Raw genomic sequence first — 25,827 nt, 5'->3', positions numbered from 1 at the left:
GGGGAGGAGAGGATAGGGTTAGGCTGCGGGGAGGGGGTTAGATTTAGGCAGCAGAGTACAGGGGTCAGGGTTATGTACTAGCGTAGAGAGTTAGGGTTATGCTGCGGGGAGGGGGGGCTAGGCATAGGATGTGAGGAGGGCGGGTTAAGGGGGCACAGGGCAAAAGGTAGGTATACTTACCTGACCACTGTCAGGATTCCCTCCTTCAGACAGCCAGCATCAGGATTCAGAACACCTGCAGCCCCACCGCCAGACCTCCATATGTGTCATATATATATACACTGGTACACTGTTTGCTATATATATATATATATATATATATGTTTAAAATAAAATAGAGGAGGAGCGCTCCATAGTGTAAAACTGTTGTTTTAATAGACAAACAATGCACAATAGCACAGGCATCTGATGAGACTCGTACCAAAGAAATCACGGCAGTGGACTGGTTACCACATGATATAAATAGTTCTACACCCTGACACGTGTTTCACCTTACTAAGAAGGCTTTTTGAAAAAGCCTTCTTAGTAAGGTGAAACACATTTCATTCCCCCTTGATCCCCCAGAACCTCTGTTATTGCCGCATTTAAGATTATGTGTAAATCTGATTGAAATATTTTTACTTAAAGTTGTGATATGTGTGAGAAAAAAGAGCATTAGTACTAGTCTAATTAGCAAGAAATCCCCAGTAAGGGGATAGCAAGGGCAACAGCCCAAGCAAGGATATTCCAATCTCCACCTGGTTTTGCACATACAATACCTCTGTGCCTATACCAAGCTGTGATAGAACTTTAGACACATTGTCTTGAACTGTTGCAACATTGTATATACTATACAAGCTCTATTTATAAACAGTAGCCTATTACTCAATCTATGAAAAGCCTGGGCTTTGTGCCAATAAATAAGAATACATAATAACAGTGCATGGCAAACCAAAGCACCAGGTTTTATGAATAGAGCATTTGAGAACTATCAAACCATTTTTTGCAACACTTGCTAAATACCAGGCCCATAAAGAGGACATTAGCCGTATCACAGATTGCCTCTGCGATATTATATGGTGTATGTCCTCCTAAGCTCTAGAGAGGAAAAAGCACACATTCCCTCTTCAAGAGAAGCCTGGACTCTGTATCAGGAACCAGTGGTCACATAATATGATATATGCATAGCGGGTACTTCCAGATTCCTATGCACCCTAATAACTGCCCTAAGACCGCTTTTCTCTGCCCCATAGGATTCTTTGAGTTCTTGAAAATTGCCCAAGGGATCAAGGGATCTCCAGCTACATTCCAGAGGACCATGGAGCAAACCATTGGGGACATGTGTTATCGCGAGGTGTTGGTATATCTCGATGATGTTATAGTCTTTGGCTGGACACCAGAAGAACCTAAGAGTCGACTACTCAAGGTACTGGAAAGATTGCGCAAGAAAGGGCTGAAACTGTCTATCGACAAGTGTAAACTCTGTCAGACTACAGAAAAAGATCTTGGACATGTGGTATTCCGAGACGGGGTGTCAACAGATCCTGACAAAATAACAGCTGTGTAAACTTGGCCCCGACCACAGAATTTGAAAGACTTGCGATCCTGTTTAGGATTCGGTGGTTATTACAGATGGTTTGTACCGAATTATTCCAAACTGGCTCGTCCTTTGACTGATTTGACAAAGGGTTACCCGGCCTCAAAAGCATCTAAAATCACTGACCAAAAGATGGACAAGAAAAGCTACCACAAACCCCAAGAACTTTTTGGAGATAGATGTGAACAAGCCTTTTGGGGGTTAAAAGCTCAGTTAACCAAATCCCCTGTTCTAGTCTATGCTAACCTTAATTTACCTTATGAACTCCACAATGATGTCGCTTTGGATGGGTTAGGAGGAGCACTGTACCAACACCTTGATGAGGGATTGAAGCCTATTGCCTATATAAGCAGAGGATTGTCATTGAGTGAGTGGAATTACCCGGTACATAAACTTGAGTTTCTGGCACTGAAGTGGGCTGTTGTTGATCGACTGCACAATTATCTGCATGGAGTAACATTTACTATAGTTACGGACAACAACCCGCTAACTTATATTAATTCCACTGTAAAGCTTGATGCTACGGGTCATAGGTAGTTGGCAGCCTTATCAAATTATAATTTTTCTCTCAAATACAAACCTGGTATCTTAAACATTGATGCTGATGCTCTATCCCGTCTATCCCACGCCACTGTTGATAGTTCAAATGATGAATGAGTGGAGATACCTGCCCCAGCCATGCAAGGACTGTGCCATCAACTTACTATAGCTTCCTCAGTACTAACAGGGGCCATTAATATCTTAGGAACAAATGAGGATGTTTTCCCATCTCTGTACTGTGGGATCACGAATATTGACTTGGGCCCGTTGACAGTATTGTCTAATAAACAATTAATTTATGATCAACAGCAAGATCCAGATATCGCTGTAGTTATTAAGTATCTCAATCATCGAGAGAAAAATCACCTGAATGATCAGTCTAAGACCTGTACAGCATTACTTCGACAGCATAACAAGTTAGTGTTTAAAAAAGGGCTACTGTTCCGAAAGACACATCCCCCAAATGGGAGAATCCGGTATCAGCTCATTCTCTGTGCTCATCACGTTCATATGGTTCTGAAATCATTACACGCATGGACACTTGGGTTATGAGAAGACCTTTCACCTAATTCAAGAGAGAGTATATTGGCCTTATATGGGAAAAGATGTAGAGTCCTACTGTAAGAATTGTAAGAACTGTATCCTAAGAAAGACCCTGCCTAAACCCGCAGCTACCTTACACCATTTAAAAAGTTCTGGAGCCTTGCAGTTAGTTTGTCTAGACTTTCTGTCCCTAGAGGATCCAAGTGGAAGGGATGGAAATATCCTTGTGGTAACAGACCATTTTACCCGCTATGCCCAAGCTTATGTTACAAAAGATCAAAAGGCTCTCACTGTTGCTAAAACCCTCTGGGATAATTTATTTGTACACTATGGACTGCCTGCCCGCATCTATACAGATCAAGGTCGAGACTTTGAGAGTAATCTAATAAATAAAGGAGTTATGTCTACGTTGTGGCATAAAGAAATCCTGCACCTCACCTTACCATCCACAGGGGGACCCCCAACCTGAAAGGTTTAATCGCACCCTACTTGATATGTTGGGAACATTGGATCTGCAGAAACTACAGTGGAAACAATACATCAACAAACTTGTCCATGCATACAACTTCACTCGAAATGATACTACTGGGTACTCCCCTTACAATCTCATGTTTGGAAGAGATGCACGACTACCTATAGATCTCTGTTTGGGCACTGCTCCCATAAATAATAGTCTCACCACTCATAATCAATACATTAATAAGCTTCGACAAGATTTAAAAATGGCACACAAGGTGGCCCAAAAAGCTGCAGAGAAACAAGGTGAACAGAACAAGCTGCACTATGATGCTAAAGTCACTGAACACCTTCTAATACCAGGAGATCGAGTTCTACTGAGGAGACTGGGTGCTCCTAGAAGACAAAAACTGTCTAATCATTGGAGAAAGATTCCTTATCGAATTATTAAGAAATTACCTGTATTCCTGTCTATCAGTTAGTGCAAGAAGGTCAAGAAGGTCCCATGGTTACTTTTCATCGGCATCATCTGTTGCCTATAAGTCAGCACCTTATCTTTGATAACCCTCAGAGACTCCAGAATATCAACTTGAGAGACCAACCTTTACCCAATGATCCGGGTAGCTCCCTTTTCCCCATTGTGGATGAATCCATAGCCACAATTGCAGATGTAAATTGGAAGGATAGGTCAACAGGTTAGGCGCAAATAGTCCGGAGTGGATATGTGAATAATCTGGACCCACAGTGGGGAGTATTTTACCAGAATAAAGATTTATTAGACATACAATTCACAAATTAAAAGTGCAAATGCAAATGGATACACAAAAGTGCAAGTGCAGCAGTAGTACAATTTCTCAAAATTCAAAGTGACAATGCATATAATTTCAAAAGTGCATGTACAATGAATGCGACGGGGCAATCTGATACTTTTATCTCACCATTCCAGGGTGGTGCGGTGGGCGGGGTGCTATAAGATGGTAAGTCCCGGGTAGCAGGAATAAAGCACCACCGCACAGGCTTTGGATGGGGATATAGCGATGTTACAGCAGAGTCCTCCCGTCAGAGTGTTGGCATCCTCATTTCCTCAATTGCAGATGTACCTGAACCTGGATATTTTTATAGTGACTTTCCTGTGGTCGGTCCTCAGGACGCAGAAATTATCATTCTGGAATCAGATCCTCAATGTAACCTGCTTATGGACCATGATAGACCGAATTCCTTTCAGTCATTGGAGACATCTACCCCAGAAAGAACTTTAAGTCCCCATCATAAGGATATCGCCTCCCTTTCTTCAGACACCTCATCCATGCAGATGTCTTCTCCTATTTCAGAGGGAAGAGATTATAGCAGACCTCAACGAGCATGCAGACCTACTTTAATATTAACGTATGATTCTTTTGGACAGTCTAGGGATGAACCACGCGTTGTTGATCCTAGTATCATCTATACCTGGCCATATTTTGAGTATCTTAATGCAAACCCTGACATCTAATATGAAATGTAAAGCTCTCTGTTAAAGGTAGTTAATGGGTGGTGATCCGCCCTCTTTATTAATAGAGTGCAATCACCAGGGGGAGGAAATGTAATACTCTCTGTAAATATATGAGTGATTAAGGTATTTGTTTTATAAATGGCTAACAATAATAGAGGCTAACACCTTTCCCTCTCATATATGAGAAGAGTTTGCCTGTAATATACATATGTATGTTCTTAAATATATGTATATCTGTGTTGGACATGATATATATGCATTGGACTTCTACCACTGTTTAATTTATTAATTTATTGATGTAGTAATACCAAATGCCACTTTAGATTTAATTGATTGCTCATGTCCTGATGACTATATTGGAGTTGATTAAAATGGCACCAATTGCCTGTGGGACAGCTGATAGACACAAAGCTGACAGAAACATGTGGCAGATAACTCCCCCAACATGTGAGGGGGTGGAGCCAATTGCCTGTGGGACAGCTTATATAAACACAGCTGACAGAAACATGTGGCAGTTAGCCTCCCAACACGTGAGGGGACGGGGCCAAAACCTGTCTGAGCCAGTAAAAAGAAAGGAGCCAGGAGACTGACAGAAAAAGAGGGGGCAAGAGGTTGTTCTGCTCGAGGACTGTAGTGGCAAGGCAGCGGAGTGAGCGACATCTCAAGCAGGAGAGACGGCACACTGAACACCCCCAGAAGAGGAGACCCTTGGGGGAGTGGCAGCTGACTACCCAGAAAGGCACTACTATGCTGGTGGAGACCACCGCACACTGAATAGCTGACAGAGATGTGACCCTCCATCACCATGACAACGCTGCTGCCTCACAGACTCCCCTCAGCGCCAGCCTCTGCAGCACAGCTGTGTATCCTTTTTGGCCAGGCACCTACATCTGTGCACAGATCTCTTTAAGGCTGTGTTGTGGGCACTGGAGAGACCTGAGACCCCAGAGCCACAAACAGGGGAGATCCATTCTCTGGCCCACAGCCTTCAAAGAAAAAAAAGTGGAGAGGCAGCTCAGGGACAATAGGGTGAGTGAGCAGCATCCCTCACCAAAGACAACTGAGACTGGTAAAATAAACTCTTCATATTTATAAACACCAGAGACACTGCATGAGGCACCCAACACCTAGTTCCAGGACATTAATGTACCCACGTTTGGCTAGTGAGTACTTATCATCCCATTACAGAAGGCCCATTTATTTATAGTATTACTCTGCCACGGCAGTTAATAGTGTAACTACATGTTTTATTGGACTATTGGATACAATATCACCCTTCAGTAACTATATAAATAGCTACCCTGCAATTGGAAACTGTTTGTTACATACTGGAGAAACAGGATTGCTACTACTACAGTCAAATTTGCATGTGTATGTCACACATTCATGTGCAAGGAACACATTACTGGGATAGTTCTACGAGGAATCCATTAATCCCATAGATGTATATTGTATATCTGTTATGAGAATGTTATTGGAGGTATTAATGTTATAATGTTTATTGAAGTAAAGTAAAAGAAGAAAAAAAAAATAAACTAATTTAATACCCTATGGTTTGTGGAAATTGTACTTACCTTATGAGAGATCACATGATTCTTCATTTAATGGTGGACGATCCAAAGACGAGTCAAAGTTCATTCCTGTAAGAAAGAAAAAGAAAAGGTAAATAAAAAATAAAAAAGGGGTTACCCAACTTACCCATTACTAAAAACTATAGTTATAGCATAAAAAGTTGGGTGGAGACACTATTTGGTAGCTGGTCCAAAGCGGGTATTATTTCTCAGTCCCTACTTACATATTACCTGGGTTACATTTGGAGGCACCCCTCCACAAATAAGTAGTAAATAATTTTGTGCTGAGTTTAATATAACACGGGGGGTTATTCTAGTTCACTCTTTCTGACAAAATCCTTCTTAGATGGACAAAACCATGTGCATTGCAGGGGGGCAGATGTAAAATGTGCAGAGAAAATTAGATTTGGGTGAGTTATTTTGTTTCTGTGCAGGGTAAATACTGGCTGCTTTATTTTTACACTGCAATATAGATCTCACTTTGAAGTAAAACCCCACCCAAATCTAATTCTCTCTGCACAAGTTGCATCTGCCCCACCTGCAGTGCACATGGTTTTGTCCATCTAAGAAGGATTTTGTCAGAAAGAGTGAACTAGAATAACCCCCATGGTGACAAAGTAATAGGGAGCATTTGGATGGGGTAGGGAAGTTTGGGAAATACCACACTTTAAATCAATGCTACTCTACCTAAAAGGGATCGAGGCAACAACTTTCACGCATCCAACATTTTAGTTATTTGAGAGGGAATTGGTGAAAAATGTAAGCGATATAAAGAGGACAGTGTGTTTTTAGATAAAGGACACTTGCAGTTTTTGGCACCGTATAGGTCAGGAAAATAAATAAATAGTTTCACAAATATGTTAGTGTGACTATTGGATTGCATCTAATGCACTAACTGTTTCTGCATCTTGAGATGCAGATACCAGTATCCTTTTAGCTTAAACCCCATTAAGAGAAATAGTAACAGAAAGTCGATCGCACAAGGCCATTCAAGTAAGTTGAATCAATTAGAGGACCCCCCCTTAGGTGTCTCTAATTTGGTCCTTTTTATGGGTTCATGGGGGTGTGCTATCACTGGACAATTTTGGAACAGTCAATCTGGAGAGAGAAGAATTGTCACGGTGTGATGAACCAAAAATAAATAATACACTTAAAATGTAACTTTTATTAAGTTATAAATAAAATTGCGAAGTATAAAAAACACAAAACAAGTGGAACAAACACAGTTGGGATGTGATAAAAATGCTGACGTGGGTGTTCAATTGTGCTTATTTCTTGATTAGACTGATAAATCACTCCTGCTGTCTATATCCTTTTGTCTCAATAACTGAGTTCTATTTTATATAATGTAAATAGTTCTCAGCAAACAGGTTAGTAGGATTTATGTTTATTTAGGATAATGCCTTTGCATTATACTTATTAGCTGCCTACTGTTATATCAACAAATTTTCTTTTTGGTGCATCACACCGTGAAATTCTTTTCTCTCCAGATTGATTAAACCCTATTAACACAGGAGTATTATTGAACACCATTTCCTCAATAGCCATATTTTTTTTATTCCTTGTTTTCTACAGTGGCAGCAGGTACCCAGCACTGCTGCTCTATTTTTTCTGCTAATACCTACCCTGCTACAGTAATTCAGCTACATATTTTAAATGGGCAGTCTTAAATTGATCAGGGCTTCTCCCTACTGCTGCTGCACTGCATGTCCTACTATTGTAAGTTTTCTTTGCTACATCTGATGTCCATTTGTAAGGGTCAGTAGATTAATCTGCTTCAATTTCTTCTCTTGTTATAGATTCTCAATCTGGAGATATCTCTTACCTTATGTTTGAGATTTGTAAAATGATTCCTCAAGTGCTGTTGATTTGGAGCAAGAGGCTGATTAATTGACTTTAGGATTGGTTACTGAGGATTGGTCTTTTTGAGTCAGATTTAAGTTTGGGTGATGTTAGTTCATCTACCTGATCTACAGATGGAGCACCTCTCGCTCAGTGCCGGGGTTCGCCAGACCGCCCCCTCTGGCGAACCGGTGCTCCATCTGACTGGGACACGTGAGCGTCCCACACGCACACGCGTCCCAGTTAGCATGCGGGCTGGGATGCAAACCCTGCCCGCATCCGCTTCAGGGAGATAGGCAACTCAGTCCTTGAGAGCTACCAACAGTTCATGTTTTCCAGACCACCTAGCAGGTGCACAGGTGCACTCTTTACTCACTGGTAAATTACAAAAGATCCACAGGTACATTAGAGATAATTACTTAACTTGTGATTCTGTGAGGAGACCTGGAAAATGTTAACTGTTGGTAGCTCTTGAGGACTAGAGTTGGCTACCCCTGCTGTAGAGCTAAAGGTGAGACCAATGTAGTTCCCAGTACTGTGACTGGAGATAAAGGGGTCTCTGACTGTCAAATGCTGTGAATTCTGATTATATTTTGCATGGTTGTCCAGGCAGCAAGAGTTAAATGAGCTATTAGTGCAGAGGCCTTGAAGTCTTAGTTCAACTGATTAGGTTTTTATGTTCACTCTGCTTGCTACTGTATTTAGGGAATAGCCCTAGCAAAAATGCTAAGTTGTAGCATTGAGATGCTTTGTGGCGAGAGAAAACTTGCACCCTTTGTGGGCTGAAATAACAAACTTCACAAGTCTATGGGGCAGCAAGCACCACTTTTTGTGTAGCTTTGGGGAATTGACTTGCCCCTGATAAGCCATGCCCCTCAAATGTGGCCACACCCCTTTTTTGGAGCGTGCGGCTTTGCAAATGCATTATGTGTGGTCTGGGATCATCCATTACCATAATTCTCGATTCGCCTATGTCCAGTGCTGACGATGTACCTGTCTAGTGCCCAGCCGGTCTAGTATTAAAAAAGTTTTAACAAGTTTTTAAAATGTTTTAAATTGTTAAAAAAATGTTTTTTTTTTTTGTTTGTGCTGTACCCCACTATATCTGTCATTAAAGTACTGTGACTCCACAGGAGGCATCCCACTATCAATTCATAACATACTGTATAAGCACTTGACTGTGGTGTGTGGATTATGTTAAGCACAGGCAGGTTATTTAATCTATTTTTCTGGGCCAGTGAACCCCCCCCCCCCTCATTTCCACTGAGAAAAATCCTCAAAAATTACCAGTTGAGTGTATGGGTTACAAATTATATTTCAGAGCATCCTGATATATTAACATTTTCAGCATCGGTGTTCTGATGGCAGTTGGAATGGTGGTACCAGCATCCTGAACATTGGTACTGTCCCTGGTTACTTGGGTAAAGGCTTAAGGTTGAAAAACACTGTTTTACATGGTATCATGGTATCATGTACATCAAATACTAAAACATACATGGTAATCAGGGCCAGCGTCACCACTAGGCAGCTTCAGCTTTAGGCATTAGCTTTAGGTGAGCGACCCCCCCCAACTTGGGGCGCTGAGATGTCTTTCACCGGCTCATTAGTCACACCAGTATAATTTGAATTCTCTGCCATGTTTAAACAGTAACAGGGAAAGCAGAAGTACACTGTATCTGGATCCCATCTGTTCTCTCGTTTGTGCTAATAAAAGGCAGTACAGTCAAACTTTACTGGGTTGCCAGTATTGTATCTGCTCTTTGAAGCCGAAAAGTGAAAGGCCCTGCCAGTACCTAGGAGGGTAACCTCTTGGGAATACTGGGTACAGTACTAAGCCAGAGCGGTGTTGCACAAAAAGCAGAAACAAACATATCTCTCTGTTTTATCTATACTTCCATCTTGGAATTCACCATAAATGAGTCTATTTATCTGCTATCAGCCCGCTGAGGGAATTAATGCTTTATATTGTATTTTTCCATTATTGAAGGTATTTGAACCTTCTCCCCACTAGTACTCAGACGGTAAAGGAGATTTTGATCGCCTAATTTTCACCTTATTACTCAGAGCTTATGTTTGTATAATGTATTTGTTGTTTGTTTGCCTCAAATTATCTTAAACTTAAGTCATATTAAAAGTTATATTTTAAATTAACAATATTACAATAAGAGTTCCCCAGCAAGGAGTTCTATCTTCTGTGCCTTCCACACTTTTTTTGCTTATTGTTCTTAGTAACTGAAATCTAGGAGCACCACCAACCCTTCATTTCAAAAGTTCTTATATATGTTATAAGTTGGTATTCTCTAAGATAAATACGCAGTCTGTGCAGCTCCATTTCATGCTCTGTTTAAATGTCTTGCACGGGCCCTGATGGTAATCCATTTTACAATGCCAAAGAAGCATTATATTGTAAATTGTGTATTACACTTTTTAATTTTTGCTTAAGTCAGAAGTCTTGAAATGATCATTTCTTTATAAACATTGGGCCTTACACAAAGTTAACTGAATATTGAGTGTAATGTATGCAGGTTGGCAACAAAAACATTTGTACCCAGTTTATACAAGACAAACAATACATCAATACATTGAAACAGGGTAAGTTATAGTCTTGGTGATTAAACCCTGCTCAGTAAGCAGTGGTCATTTGCTGCTTACCACGTGGCTTAATGCAGCTTGCCCTTGCAGTTTACTGAAACCCAAGCATACCAGAACTCCATGTATCTAAATGGTTCTGAGAACCATGGCTCAGGTTTTCCAACCAGGCTCAGATTCCAAATTGAGGCAAAGGATGAAATTTAATGGGATGAGATGTTCCGACTTTAGAGATTTTTTGTGAAAAATGTCCGGATTCACTAGTTTTTATGAAATCGCCAACTTAATAGGATGCAAATTGCACTTAATATCACATTTTACTCTGGCCAATTCGCACATGGTTACCTCTCAGTTTTAGCTCGCACTTCATGTCGAATCCAGATGTTTTCCCATTAAAAACAATACAAATCGCCGATTTAATAGAATGCGACTTCGGAATTTGCCTACTAAAAATTGCTACATGAACAGATCAGGTTCTAGTCGGCGGTTTTGAAACAGACCAACTTGAAAAAAATGGAAATGGTTAATTTTTACACAGGTGTCCCCTACTATAATCAGAAACTCCCCTTCATATACCCCCCACCCCAACATCATCAAGGGCACCTGTGAGGGTTTGAGAGATGGATTTTTTGCTGTGTGGAGTTGAGCTGGTCCTTTGTGATATTGCTGCCCATTTGGAGGAACTGGCAGGATGAGGGAGTAAGCTTCTCACTAGATCCAGGTCCCCCGAGCACTTCATGCTTCACATAGGTACCATTCAAGGGTGTACTTGGGCTCCCTCTCAGATCAACAGGTGGTTGGGATATTTTGGCTGAACCGCTATAAACTGTTGAATTTATATGAGCAGGTCAGAAATTATTTGGAGCCTTTTGGGGCTGCCAACTAAAAATGAATGTGTGCACTCTACTTATTTGCCACAGGCTCTACTCTGTGAGCTCATGGTCGTAGGGGTTTCACAAGCCACTTTCTATAAGCATTTAACTCAGGTGTTATACAAGTATGCCTTGAAGAAGCTGTGGCACACATATATCACATTCCCTCATTGTGAGTCCAAGAGGCAGGAACTGAAGGTGGCATTGTATCGGCTCTCAGCATTCCCTAATGTGCTGGGAGCCAAAGACTGCACCCACATTAGGATTAGGACACCAGATGTGAGGGGGTATGTCTTTGTCAATAAACATGAACCTCACTCCCTCAACTTGCAGGTGGTATGTGATGCTAACCTGAAAATTCTCAGTGTGGTTGCAGGCTACCAGGAACTGCCATGATGCCTATATCCTGCGTCTCTCTGGCCCTTGAGGGAGTGCACCATGAACAAGGGCTGGCTACTTTGTAAGTACATTTTCACATTATATTCATGTATAGTGTATGCTGAAAATGTTTAACATAAAAAAACTGCACATAAAAAGTGTTGTGCTAATGTAAAGATGGGGCTGGCTTCATCTTTGCAGGGCTGGCGTTTCTAACGCCAGCTCTGCCATCACACCAGCCTCGCCAGGGGGCGCGCGTGCACGAGACGCTCGCGCGCCACCCCATGGCAACGGAGCCTTCCTCCGGTCCACGCCGCCGTCACCGCCCCGAGTGCCCCCTAACCCTGCCCATCTTCCTGAAGCGGAGACAGGCAGGAACACGCAGCGTCCCCGCCCGAGAGACGCACGCGCGTCCCAGTTCAGTGAAGCCCCTGCCGCCGGCGCTCGCCAGTGGGGAGGGTCTGGCGAGCCCCGGCCAAGGATGGCAGGGTCTCCATCTGTAGTAACTATTGCTTTAAATCATGTACATGTGAGTTATATTTCAAATGGCATGTTGCTAAGGGCAACTAATGTGACTGGTCCCCTTTTCCACTTCAAATTTACACCTGATTATGGTTGCTTAGCCTCTACCAACATTCCATGTGAAAGTGCAGGTAGATTTTTTGAGGTACAAATGTGTTACAGGTTGAGTATCCCTTATCCGAAATGCTCGGGACCACGAGCATTCCGGATAAGGGAATATTCCGGTTTTTGGAATTTTTTTTTTAGCCATACTTACCTGCCCCTGGTGGGTCCCCGATGGTCCCTCGGCGTCCATGGAGTCCTCCGGCGTCCACGGCAGGCCACCAGCACCGTCTCCGGAGTCTCCAGCGGTCCCAGGAGTGCTTTGCGCAAGTTCCCAGGCGCGCCGGTGACATCACCGGCGGGCGCGCCCACTCTCGCAAAGCACTCCTGGGACCGCTGGAGATGCCGGAGAGGATGCTGAAGGCCTGCCGTGGACGCCGGAGGACTTGGTAAGTATTAAAAGAGGGTTAGGGGAGAAAAAATTTAAATTATTCCAAAAAACCACGGTTTTTGGAATAATTCGGATACGGGATGCCCAGATACGGGAGACCCGACCTGTATTGTTAAATGTGAAATATCATTATTGTATTTTTATGATACAATTTGCATAACTTTTACAAACAACACTGTGAATGGCAGCCATTCGTATTTTTGTGTCAGCAGTTCCGTGGGCGGTGTTGGCTACCTTACGCAATTATTGGCATATATTCCTATGATAGCTTTGCATGTTTTGCATCTGATTGGTTTGGTTAGAAATAGACTTCACCTGTTTGTTTTTAAATGTGTCTAATGACCTTGCTAAATTATTGGCAGTAGGTGCTGTAGGGGCTGGATGGGTAACTGGGGTACATTGGGGTGGCCTCACGCTTGTTGCCCTTTGCATGATGGCTGGCTGTGTTGCTTCCTCCACAGGATCAAAAAACTCTACTGTCTCCAAAATTATTTCCTGATCGTCCTCCATTAGTTGTGGTGGTACTTGTGGCTGGAGCGGTTGTATTGATGTCCCTGTGAATATGTTGACATTGGTAAACATGTTCACATTACGGAGGATTGTGTTTACTTATGCCATTTTGGGCCAATGTTAGGATATGCAGATTCATAACCCTCCTTTATAATGAGTTTTTAACATTGCCATATATATATTGATGTGGTTACATTCTCAATAATTATATTGTGATTAAGTAATGGGGTGTGGGTATTAAAAGTTGTCTGCACATAGTAATGGTCACTAATTGGACCACATACAGATGGAGCTCCTCTTGTCTTTGCAGGGGCTGGCGATTCTATTGCCAGCCCTCACCAGCTGTTGCCAGACGGAGCTCCCCGCCGCCATCAACGGTTCCCACCGCCGCCCCGAACCTCCCCTAACCCTGCCCGTCTCCCTGAAGTGGAGATGGGCAGGGTCCCGCCGCCCAGCTACTGAAAGACAGGGACATGCATGTGTGTGAGACGCACATGCGTCCCAGTCTGATAGAGTCCCTCTCCGCCGGCTCGCGCCAGCAGGGATGTTCTGGGAGAATTCTGTCAGGCCTATTTTCCATAGTCCCCAATAAATCCATTTTATTTCCTGTGCAGATTTCACAGGGCCACTGCATCAATACCAAGGCTTTTTTGGACAGTGGTGCGGATGGAAATTTTATTGACATCAGTTTTGCTCACCAGGCTTAAATTTCCATGATCAAACTCCCCAATGAAATAACCATCTGTGGACTTGATGGAGAGACGTTATCTCAGGGTCAGATCTCCTCTCGTACCTCCTCCATCGAGTTGTCAGTAGGTGCTACACATTTTGAAAAAATTACATTTTTTTAGTTAAGTGTTCATTTGCCCCAGTAGTTTTGGGTTTACCCTGGCTCAAACACCATAACCCTGTGGTCTATTGGGCTTCAGGGGAGATTCTCAGATGGGGAGATCAATGTATATATTCTTGCAGTCCTCTTCCTATTAGGATGTCTCAGACGCAATTAGAGGGGCTACCAGCATCATATAAGGAATTTGCAGATATCTTCTCTAAAAAAATAGTCTGAGATATTGCCTCCACATTGGCAATATGATTGCGCTATTGATTTGATTCCTAAATTGCCCAAGAGACATTTATATTCCTTGTCGCTGCCTGAGTCACAGGCGATGACAGAATATATCTAGGAAAGTCTAAGAAAGGGATTCATTAGGCCTTCTTAGTCCCCAGTGGGATCATGTTTTTTCTTTGTGGGCAAGAAGGACGTCATTGCGACCTTGCATTGACTATCATGAGCTTAACCAGATTACTGTTAAGAACTCCTATCCACTGCCACTCATCTCTGTTCGCTTTGATCAGCTGCGTACTGCAGTAGTCTTCTCCAAGATTGATTTGCGGGGTGCTTACAATCTTGTGAGGATCAGAGAAGGAGATGAGTGGAAGACAGCGTTTAATACACACTCTGGGCATTACGAGTACCTGGTTATGCCTTTCATGTTGTCCAATGTGCCTCCTGTATTCCAGGACTTCATCAGTGATGTTTTACGGGAGTTCCTGGACAGGTTCTTGGTCGCATATCTAGATGACATCCTGATCTATTCTTGTTCTATTTCAGAACCCATGTTAAGGCAGTTCTTCAGAAGTTAAGAGAACATAATCTGTTTGCCAAATTGGAAAAATGCCAGTTTGAGGTACAGCAGATATCCTTTTTGGGGTACGTCATCTCCCCTAAAGGATTTAACATAGAGTATTCAAAAGTGCAGGCTGTCGTGGATTGGGTGCAGCCCTCTACCCTTAATGCAATCCAAAGATTTCTTGGTTTCACAAATTTCTACAGTCGTTTTATCCCAGGGTTTTCTACCTTTATGGCACTGACCAAAAAGGGGATTGAAGTCACGAATTGGTCCAAGGAAGCTAAGGATCTTTTTGCTAATCTTAAAAAAGCATTTATCTCTGCTAAAGTCCTTCAACATCCTAACTAAGATCTTCCCTTTGTGGTTGAGGTGGATGCTTCAAAGATTGGTGTTGGGGCAGTGTTGTCTCAGGAAGACACGTTGGATAAAAAATTACACCTGTGTGCCTTCTTTTCGAATACATTTTTGCCAGCCGAGGTCAATTATGATGTCGGTAACAAGGAATTGTTGGCTATACAGTGTGCTCTAGAGGAATGGATACACTGGTTGGAGGGAGCCAGGTTTCAGGTGACGATTATTACTGACCTTAAGAATCTGGCAAATTTGCAGGCGGCCAGATGCATGAGTGCCAGGCAGGCATGGTGGGCCTTAATTTTTACCCGGTTCAGTCTTGTAATCACCTTTCGGCCAAGATCAAAGTATGTCAAAGCAGATATATTGTCCCATAGTTTTGCTCCGATTCAGGACACTAGGGAACATGAAAAACCTATCATTTCTGTTACCAAGATCAAAGTTAGCATCACACAAGATTTATTATCACTCGTTTTAAGGATCAGGCTCCTAGTGACAATCCTGATGGATTACTTTTTGTTCCATTACGGAACAACAGTTGTTTTCAGAATTCCATGATCATAAAGTGGCAGGTCATCCCGGAGTGGCCAGAACTCATGTCTAGTCCGGGTTCCCAGTTTGTTGCAAGATTCTGGAGAGCTTTCTGTGCAGTGTTTCATATCAATCTCAGTCTGTCCTCGGGTTATCATCCTAAGTCAAATGGACAGACATAGTGGGTCAACCAGTCACTGGAACAGTTCTTGAGATGTTGTGTGGCTAAGTGCCAAAATGATTGGATGGACCAATTGCCTCTTTCTGAATTTGCCTACAATAATGCCAAACATTCAGCTACGGGAGTATCGCCTTTTTTCTGCCTATATGGATGTCACCCAAAGGCCAGTTCCTTTGAAGCTGCGGAGTCTAAGCTCAGTGGCTTGACTTTTGCAACTCATCTCAGGAATGTTTGGAGAAGGGTGGGTCAGGCGTTGTCATCTGCATCAGTAAAATCTAAGCAGATATTTCACAGAAACAAGAGACCTATTTTAAATTGGGAGATCTGGTATGGCTGTTGTCTAAAAACATCAAATTGAAACAGCCTTCATTTAAATTGGGTCCTTGTTTTGTTGGTCCATTCCATATCAAGGTGGTCAACCCTGTCGCATTGCGTATTCTGTTACCACAAACTCTGAAGATTAACAACACTTTTCACTGTTCGCTCCTCAACCCTGACATACAACATAGCAGTTTTTTTCCAGAAACCGCCTCCAGTCATGGTGCAGTGCAGAAAGGAGTTTGTGGTGGAAAAAATCTTGAATTCCATGGTTACGCTGGGTCGCTTATATTTTTTGGTACACTGGAGAGGTTATGGCCCTGAGGAGAGATCTTGGGTGTCGGATGGTGATCTCAATGCACCAAAGCTTAAGCGCCTCTTCTTCCTTAAATAAAAAAAACAGCACTATTGTTTATCAGCAGAAGACTGAACTGTTAGTATGTTATATTAACCGTGGACAATAAATTTAAATAACTGTACTAACCGCAAGGCTCCATCTGTCACCAGCATACTAATTTAGGTGAAATTGGAAGCTTGATTAACATCTGAGCCTAACACTAATGGTGGTAGCATTCTTCTCAGGGACTGTGCCAGCCAACCTAACATTTCTTTACTAATATTTTTTTTATAATATTTTATTTTTCTTATTTTTCTATTTCTTGTTGTGCATATTTTATTGTGTTTTATGTATTGTTTGTTAAATATTGTGTCATTAAATGTTTGTACTCTATTAATATATATTCCCATGCACAGTGATACTGTATATCTTTTTTCAAGTACAGTGTACTAGTACTGTTGCTTTTGCCATGATAGCACTACAAAATTTACTAAAAATGGTCCAAGTGGCAGAAAGTTTAAGAAATGTTAAATAAGATTTAGAGGCGTCACCTTAAAACCAACAAATTCATGCCCAAATAAAACACTAAGGCTTAAAAACAAACTGTGTGTTCACAAATCTCTAAGGAAAGTCTACGATTGTTCACATTAGCTATGTGTGAGTCTGACATTTGTCACAATGGCCTTTATTCAGATCTGATTGCAGTACAAATTTGTTCTCAAAATGGGCAAAACCATATGCACTGCAGGTGTGGCAGATAAAACATGTGCAGAGAGAGTTAAATTTGGGTGGGGTGTTTTGAAACTGAAATCTAAATTGCAGTTTAAAAATAATGCAGCCAGTATTTACCCTGCACAGTTTCAAAATAACTCACACAAATCTAACTCTCTCTGCACGTTACCTCTGCCCCACCTGCAGTGCACATGGCTTTTCCAATTTTAAGAACAAATTTGTACTGCAATCAGATCTGAATAAGGGCCAATGTACGCATAGAGAAGCCTCCTTCCACCATTTCTGTACCCTATGCAAATGTGGGGTTTAATAGTACAAGTAAAAATGCTGATTATGATGATCATGACAAATTTAAATTGAGGATGTAAGTGTGGAAGTGCCACATATTGATGGGGATATTTGTGAACAGTTTGATGCTAATGAGGATATTGATGATGATGTTGATGATTCTAAGGGTTGCAGGGCCCAAGGACAATGCCATCTTGCACCACTTGTATTTTTTCCGGAGGGGCTGTATTTTGAGGCCAATTAGAGACTGTCATTTTTATTGGTTACTGCTCTAAAACATTACTCATTTTTAAAACTTTTTTAAAAAGAAATAAGTGCCATGTGTTTGTGCAACTACTCTATTGCTCAGTTTCACCAGCCTTTGGCCAATATTTGTGAATAATATTGTGAGCTGTGGGGTGGTCAAATTGACTAGATATAACTGAAAATAAATGTTATGTAGGTTATTAAGGTTATGCTCACTAAAAATTGTGTGCCCTGCCTTAAACTAATAATTTTCTAATAAACTAATGAATACAAACAAATCTGATCACTTCCACTCACAATGTACAACTTTGTGTTATGTCCACAGTAGTTGTTCTGTCTTCTGAAATGGAGATGCACTGTAGATAGTGTGTTTTTTATTTTCTAAAATTCACAAATTCAAGAATAAGTTTTTTATGAAGTACTTATAGAGTAAAACTAATTTATGTATATGTGTATATTTATGTTTATTATGTGTCATGTTTAAATTGTTTGCATTTTATAAAATGTCATATAATGCTGCTTCAATTAATTTATACAGATTCAATGAAAAACACTATCTGTTGCTGACTCCACATGTGAGTCTAAGCTCTTGTGAGTGCTCTAGAAATAAAGGAGATACCATATGAACAAGCTTTAAACTGAGTTGTTCATCCTGATGGCCACACTATTAGGATATAGCAAGAAAACGAAATGAGGCTTATTCAGATGAGGATTTTGAGGCAGTTGCTGATGCTTCCTTGGAGGCAGCAGATATAACTCTGTATATTAATGCATCAGGAGGCATTTATTGCAAATAGATGCCTCCTGTGGCAGTGGTAATCTGACTTGCATCCTAGGAAACATCACTGAATCACTAACTCACCATTGGGTGGCTTGCGACCACTGTAGAGGAAAGGAAATCTCTATCCAACAACATAGATCCCTGGGCCTCTTCAATCCCTCTAATGCTATGAAACATTTCCTTTTTCACAAACATAGACTGTTGAAAAATATGATTTTGCAATTAAGCTTTGAAAAGAATGTGATAACACATATATAACAGCAGATAGATAAGTACACTAAATAAATGGATTGCTAAAATACACATAAAATAAAATATTATTTGCATGTACAACAATGAAGTACCCATCAGATTTTTTGGAATTCACATCCAGAAGCAGATTGCTACTAACGTATACCATCATAGTCATCATCAGCAACATCATGTACAGTATTTGCGATAGATCTTGGCACCACCAGCTTATTTACATATCCCATTTAAACTACACAAACTGGTACAGTTCTCATTCTGCACCAGCCTCTTTGTGTTTAAAGGACAGCAGAGACAGAATTAAAGCAATCGCAACTTTAAATGTATGCAAATGCAAAACGCTTAGCAAGCAAAATGAAGGAGTTATTAACATATAATGAGCTCTATAATATAATTAGGATTGCTTAGAAATGATGATATGCATAATTGGGCAGCATAGGGCAATTAAGTGGAAGATAGAGGAGTATGTCTCTATGTCAAGCCAGATTTAAAGCTTGGTATAATGGACTGTGTCTTAGAAGAAATATATGACAATGAATACAATTTGTGGATAGAATTGATCAATGAAAGCATTGTACTGTAGCTAAAAAAACACCTATTTTGTTACTTTGTGAGTGTAATGCTACCATGTGTAAATTGTACAAGTTATTGTAATTAGTAAAATATGTTATGCAATCACAACATACAGTATTCTTATTATTATTTAAAGCATTTCTTTATTGCATATTCTAGGTATACAAGTGACACACTGTACCTTGTAGAAAACAAGATACAATATTGGTATTATTTGAATTGAAGACATACACTGCTCAAAAAAAATAAAGAGAACACTAACATAACACATCCTAGATCTGAATGAATGAAATATTCTTACTAAATACTTTGTTCTTTACATAGTTGAATGTGCTGACAACAAAATCACACAAAAATTATCAATGGAAATTAAATTTATTAACCCATGGAGGTCGGGATTTGGAGTCACACTCAAAATTAAAGTGGAAAAACACACTACAGGCTGATCCAACTTTGATGTCCTTAAATCAAGTCAAAATGAGGCTCAGTAGTGTGTGTGGCCTCCACATGCCTGTATGACCTCCCTACAATGCCTGGGCATGCTCCTGATGAGGTGGCAGATGGTCTCCTGAGTGATCTAATCCCAGACCTGGACTAAAGCATCCGCCAACTCCTGGACAGTCTGTGGTGCAACATGGCGTTGGTGGATTGAGCGAGACACGATGTCCCAGATGTGCTCAATTGGATTCAGGTCTGGGGGGGGGGGGTGTCAGTCCATAGCATCAATGCTTTCGTCTTGCAGAAACTGCTGACACACTCCAGCCACATAAGGTCTAGCATTGTCTTGCATTATGAGGAACCCAGGGCCAACTGCACCAGCATATGGTCTCACAAGGGGTCTGAGGATCTCATCTTGGTACCTAATGGCAGTCAGGCTACCTCTGGCGAGCACATGGAGGACTGTGTGGTTCCCCCAAAGAAATGCCACACCATAATCTTGGTGTACTCTGGCAAATGCCAAACGTCCTGCACGGTGTTGGGCTGTAAGCACAACCCCCACCTGTAGACGTTGGGCCCTCATACCACCATCATGTTTCTGACCGTTTGAGTAGACACATGCACATTTGTGGCTTGCTGGAGGTCATTTTGCAGGGCTCTGGCAGTGCTCCTCCTGTTCCTCCTTGCACAAAGACAGAGGTTGCGGTCTTGCTTCTGGGTTGTTGCCCTCCTATGCAGGGCCGGTGCCACTACTAGACAGCCTTAGGCATTTGCCTAGGACACCGGCCACTGGAGGTTGGCAGTTTGGAGCTCTCCCGTCTGGATGGAGGTGAGCGGCGCTGGTTGCGGCCACACCTCCCCCCCCACACCCCCTGGAGCAACTCGGGCCGCTGCATCACAGTTGTATCACAGGTGAGTGCTGGGGCGACCCCCCTGTGGAGCGGAGGAGTGGGTGAGCGATTGAGTGCCTGGGCACCACCCCCGCCTGGGGTGCTCCAGTGCCTAGCACCAGCCCTGCTCCTATGGCCTCCTCCACATCTCCTGATGTACTGACCTGTCTCCTGGGAGCAAGAAAAGAAAAATGGGTAACAGCGCAATACACCAGACTGAAATATTTGTACATTTAATAGTAGTGCAATTGATAAAGGATGATATAAATAGGATAAAAATACGGATAATCAATAAAAAAGTGCAATTTTCACATTAAGTAGAGGTTTTAATCACCCACTGGTACCACTTAGTTCACTGCAGGTTGGTTCTTGTTACATTGCCTTTCGCACTTTGAATGGAGCTATTGCCGCCTGTAGTCTCCAATTTGGGATCCCTCTGGTGATAAGGACGGCGTGTCCTGATTTATCGCTAATGTCTGTAGGGATATCTGCCTGTCGGCCTTGGGTAGACAGACTGATCCTGACCTCTATTGACAGTGTTAAGTTTAGTTTTTTTATATTTGATTAATTTTTTTTTTGCAGTTGTCCACACTGGATTTAAGTTTGTCCAATTTTTCTATTTGGGGTGCGCAATGGGGAGCAATGCTGCCCCCGCGTTCGCAAATTTGCATATGTGGAAAGAAAGTTATTTTTGAACAACCCCATGATGCAGACAAATATTATGTTCTTTACAAGATTTATTGAAGATATCCTCCTGTTTTGGACAGGTACCAAACAGGAGTTTAAAAACCAGATGCTAGTTGTCAACCAGATATCAAGTTTACCTATGAATGTAGTGAAAGTCAGGTCCATTACCTTGACGTTCTAATCACCAAAGAAGCAAATATTTTATCCGCTGATGTATACATTAAACTTACAGATATGGACACTTTTTTGCACTGTAACAATCACCATCCAACCTCAAAGAAAAAAGGCATTCCATTTTCACAATTTCTACGGATAAGCAGAATCACTAGCAATGAGACGAGAGCTGCAGCTCAGATTGACATATTACTAGAAAAATGTGTTAAGAGGAGTGACAAGAGAACAGAATTATTACCAGCAAAAAGAAAGGCACTTAATAGAAGCCACATGGATTGTCTCAAAACAAAACCTAAAGAAGACCAGATTGTTCTTCCATTTGTAACCACCTTTACTACTGCAAGTCAACAGATCTCATTGAAACAATTGTTGCCAATTGTAGCCACTGACCCGGCCTAAACGTATTTAAAGATACTTGTATTTATGGTTCATATCTATGTGATGAATTCCGATTTGATGCACATTTTCCATTCCATTTTCCATTCCACCTTAAAAGTACTGTTAACTTAGATTCATGTTACCAGATCACTTGAAATATAATGTTTGATCTTAAATTTCTTTATTCATTTATCATTTTCCTTGGTGTTTGTTTAATCACATTACTATCATCTGTTCCTGGGTAGTGGGCGGCAGGAACTTGGAGATGAGGCGCACGGAACCATGGATACCGGGACTCTAGCACTGTGTTCCAGATGCTAGCGCGACAAGTTTGATGTGGTCCATAAGCAGGAAGCTTCAAGTGTGTGTGCACGCCGCTGATGGGGGACTGTTTCCACTGGTGTCTTCTCTTATATAAATGTTTTATATTATCTGTTATCCCTGACGAAAAATCTAATAACGATTTGAAATGTTGGCATATGACACTGCTGTGTCTGGTCATTATTTTAAAATCCTTGGAGTGCCGCCCTGCAACACTGTATTCTACAGCGGAGCAATTTGTTTGGCTGAGGGAAGGCAACCAGGTCCAATTATTGCCGTTAATGGAGTGCTCTACTATATATATATATATATAATAAATACATAGTAAAAAAATAATAAATAATAAAATAAAATATAGAAAATATATAAAGAATAATAATAATAATAATAATAATAATAATAATAATAATAATAATAATAATAACAATAATAAATTAAAAGTAATACATTATAAATAATAAATAATAAAATATAAAAGCAACAGCAACAAAAACAACAAAGTATCCCTGCGGCACTACCATGATTTATTTTTAGGTGTTTATTCTATAATTTTGTATAATTATTAATTTTATATTTCTTTAATTCATATCTACTATCTCTACTTTCCATTTTCATTATTTTGTTATTATTATGTGCTGGTGTTGCCAGTGTTATCATTCATTTATTATTATATTATAATTATTATATTATTATTATTATAGTACATTCATTTACCGCTCCCCACTAGGAAGGAAAAGAGCAGTAAGAAAGAGGTGAATAAATAATAATAATAATATTATAATCACTATCACAATATCTGGACAAACCAAAAAATGTGTATCTATATTCATATAAACTGAGTTATATACCCAATATAAACATTATCTAACAATAATAAGACCAATAGTAAATATTACCAGTTTCATTAGAATGAGGGCAATTAGTATATATCTCCATGTCATCTTGCATTATTTTTATCAATAACATAACTAAATCGCTAGCTTAAAAGTAATTATGAAAGAAGGAGGAAGGAAGAAAGAGGAGGGAAAATGGAGGGAACAGGGGATCAACTACATTCCTATCCACCTAGATGACAATTTGCTGGATAAACTCAAGGTCAATTTCTTCATAAAGACCCTGCGGTTTTAAGGACTGTAGCTTCAGAATCCATGCAACTTCTTGTTTGCAAAGCATCCTGAAGCAGTCCCCACCCGACTTTGCTTTGGATATGTTCCAGTCTAACCACCAGCATGCCCTTTGGATCAACATTGTGTGATTCAAGGTAGTGTCTTGGAACACTGTGATTGGTACATTTGTTAAGGATGTTTCTTCTATGTTCCATTACTCTACTCTTGAGCGAACATGTAGTTTGTCCCATATAGTACATCTGGCACAGATATATTAAGAGGTAAATAACATAGCTAGTAGTATAGTTAATAAAAGACTCTACATCATGGGTCTTCAAACTGTGGCCCTCCAGATGTTTTGGAACTACATGTCCCAGCATGCCCTGACAGTTTTGGCATGCTCTTATAGGAAAAAATGTGGCAATGCATGATGGAACATGTAGTTTCACAACTTCCGGAGGGCCACAGTTTGAAGACCCATGCTCTACATTAAAGGATTTTTTAGAAGCTGATGCCTCAACTGTTTCGTCTTTTGTTGCTCACATTAGTGCATGTAGTGTACCTTGTGTGATTACATCTAAAGAAACCCATTACTTCTGGACCTAACAAAGTCCTTTGTACAGGTTTCTTACAATTTTTCTTGCTTCCCTTAAAAAAGCTTGGTGCCAAAATGTTTTTAAGATTGCGAGCCTTTTTGAAAATCATAGAGGGTTGTGTATCTAAACTAGACCTGAGTATAGGGCCAGTCCTAAGGAGTTTATAATTCCTTTTAATAATGGTAGTGATTTTCCATGCTGCTATGTTGAATGTGGACACAAAGAAGGGGTTGGTGTTTTTCTTACTGTCTCTTTCGGATTTAGATCCTGGATTCAGGCGTCATCCAAGATTTTCTGTGGATACCCATGACTTTTAAATTCATTGAGTAAACAATCTGCCTGTTCTTTATATTGTTTATTAGAAGTACAATCCCTTCTAACTCTATGGAGTTGACTTTTTGGTATATTATTCAGCAACCTCTTTTTGCGATTGCTGGAATATGGGATATAGCTACACCATCCACTGTTTTTTTTGTAGTTAGCCACTGTGACTGTTTCCTCCACCACCTCCACCATAATGTCACCAAAATTCATTTGTGCTGGATGGTGAGTGCTAGTTAAGGATAAACCATAAATGTTAGTGTTCAAATAAGTAACAAAATCCTTAATGGAAGCAGTGTCGCCATGCAAAGGACAGGTCGTCGATATAGCTACTATAGAGGACCAGTTTTGACGCGTAGCTTCCTGCCCAGATGTACTGTTTATTCAAAGTCCCCCATATATAAATTTATGAAGCTAGGCATGAACCTGGTCTCCATCGTTGTACCGAGTACCTCGAGCCATGCGAGCTCTGTGCTGCTGCATGAGCTGCATACAACATCACTAGGGGACACTAATGCTGAGCAAGAATTGGACTTGCACCCAAAACATCGGAGGTAAAATAATAATAATAATTCAAACAGAAACACTGTTGCTTTCCACTTTGTTTGGCAGAATATCTATTTATTTATATACCGGATGGCTCCAAGTTAGTGAAAGATATTTGATATATAATACAGCCGAGGCTGCGCTGCACTAACAAATCAGCCCTTAAAACCGTTAGCATATTGTCACCCAAAAGGGATTAAAAAACATCCTTTGCTCAATATAAGTAACCTTTTTGGAAGCTATCAAGGACTAATTGGCATATGTATTGACTGTGTGTACACCATTTTATTATATGTAATGTTTTATGTGTGTATGTCCATTTAATACATTTTTTTATTAATTGTTGTGTACCTTTGAGCACCCAACACTTCTTTCTTTCTTTGTGCTAAAACTTGGAGGTTGGCATCCCTCCAGCGTGGTGGCTGCAGGGTGACACATTACACCATCTTAATCCCTAAAGACACTTTTTTTGTTTATCAAGATGGTGGATCTTTAAATAATCTAGTGTAGGGGGCTGCCTGACTATCCAATTACATAAAATATTTTTATTCCCCAAAGTTAAAATAACATACAAGATAGGGAGCAGGTGTTTTTTACCTCTTGGGATACCCCACCCCACAAAATGGAGGAGAAGCATTGCTCTGGAGTTTAGTTTAGGGTTGAGGTGGAACGTATAATTATTGAATCCTAGAAGTTTGTACCAGAATTTCTTTATCTTGGGGCCCCACATTTCAGACAATTGCCTGACTCGGAGAGGACCATATGTTT

The 25,827-nt window shown here is 40.8% G+C and overlaps 1 protein-coding gene across 1 annotated transcript; it reads left to right on the top strand.

Moving 5' to 3' along the window:
* The first annotated feature begins 14,866 nt into the window (after positions 1-14,866).
* Positions 14,867-15,363, top strand: LOC146058459 (uncharacterized). Its single transcript, XM_083170746.1, has 2 exons — positions 14,867-14,943; positions 14,997-15,363. Exons 1-2 carry the CDS (start codon positions 14,867-14,869, stop codon positions 15,361-15,363), a joined length of 444 nt encoding a protein of 147 aa, XP_083026872.1.
* Positions 15,364-25,827: the final 10,464 nt, after the last annotated feature.

Source organism: Crinia signifera, chromosome 2 (assembly GCF_055691185.1).
Source record: "Crinia signifera chromosome 2, ASM5569118v1, whole genome shotgun sequence".
Classification (NCBI taxonomy): Eukaryota; Metazoa; Chordata; class Amphibia; order Anura; family Myobatrachidae; genus Crinia; species Crinia signifera.
Note: the sequence above shows the minus strand (reverse complement) of the source record. Positions and strands in the feature narration are given on the sequence as shown.

Bases quoted from the DNA above. Each gene is read 5' to 3' on its own strand.
- LOC146058459 (XM_083170746.1), top strand. From the start codon at position 14,867: ATGCCTTTCATGTTGTCCAATGTGCCTCCTGTATTCCAGGACTTCATC. The intron at 14,944-14,996 runs GTTCTTGGTCGC...GTTCTATTTCAG, and splicing joins TTACGGGAGTTCCTGGACAG to AACCCATGTTAAGGCAGTTC.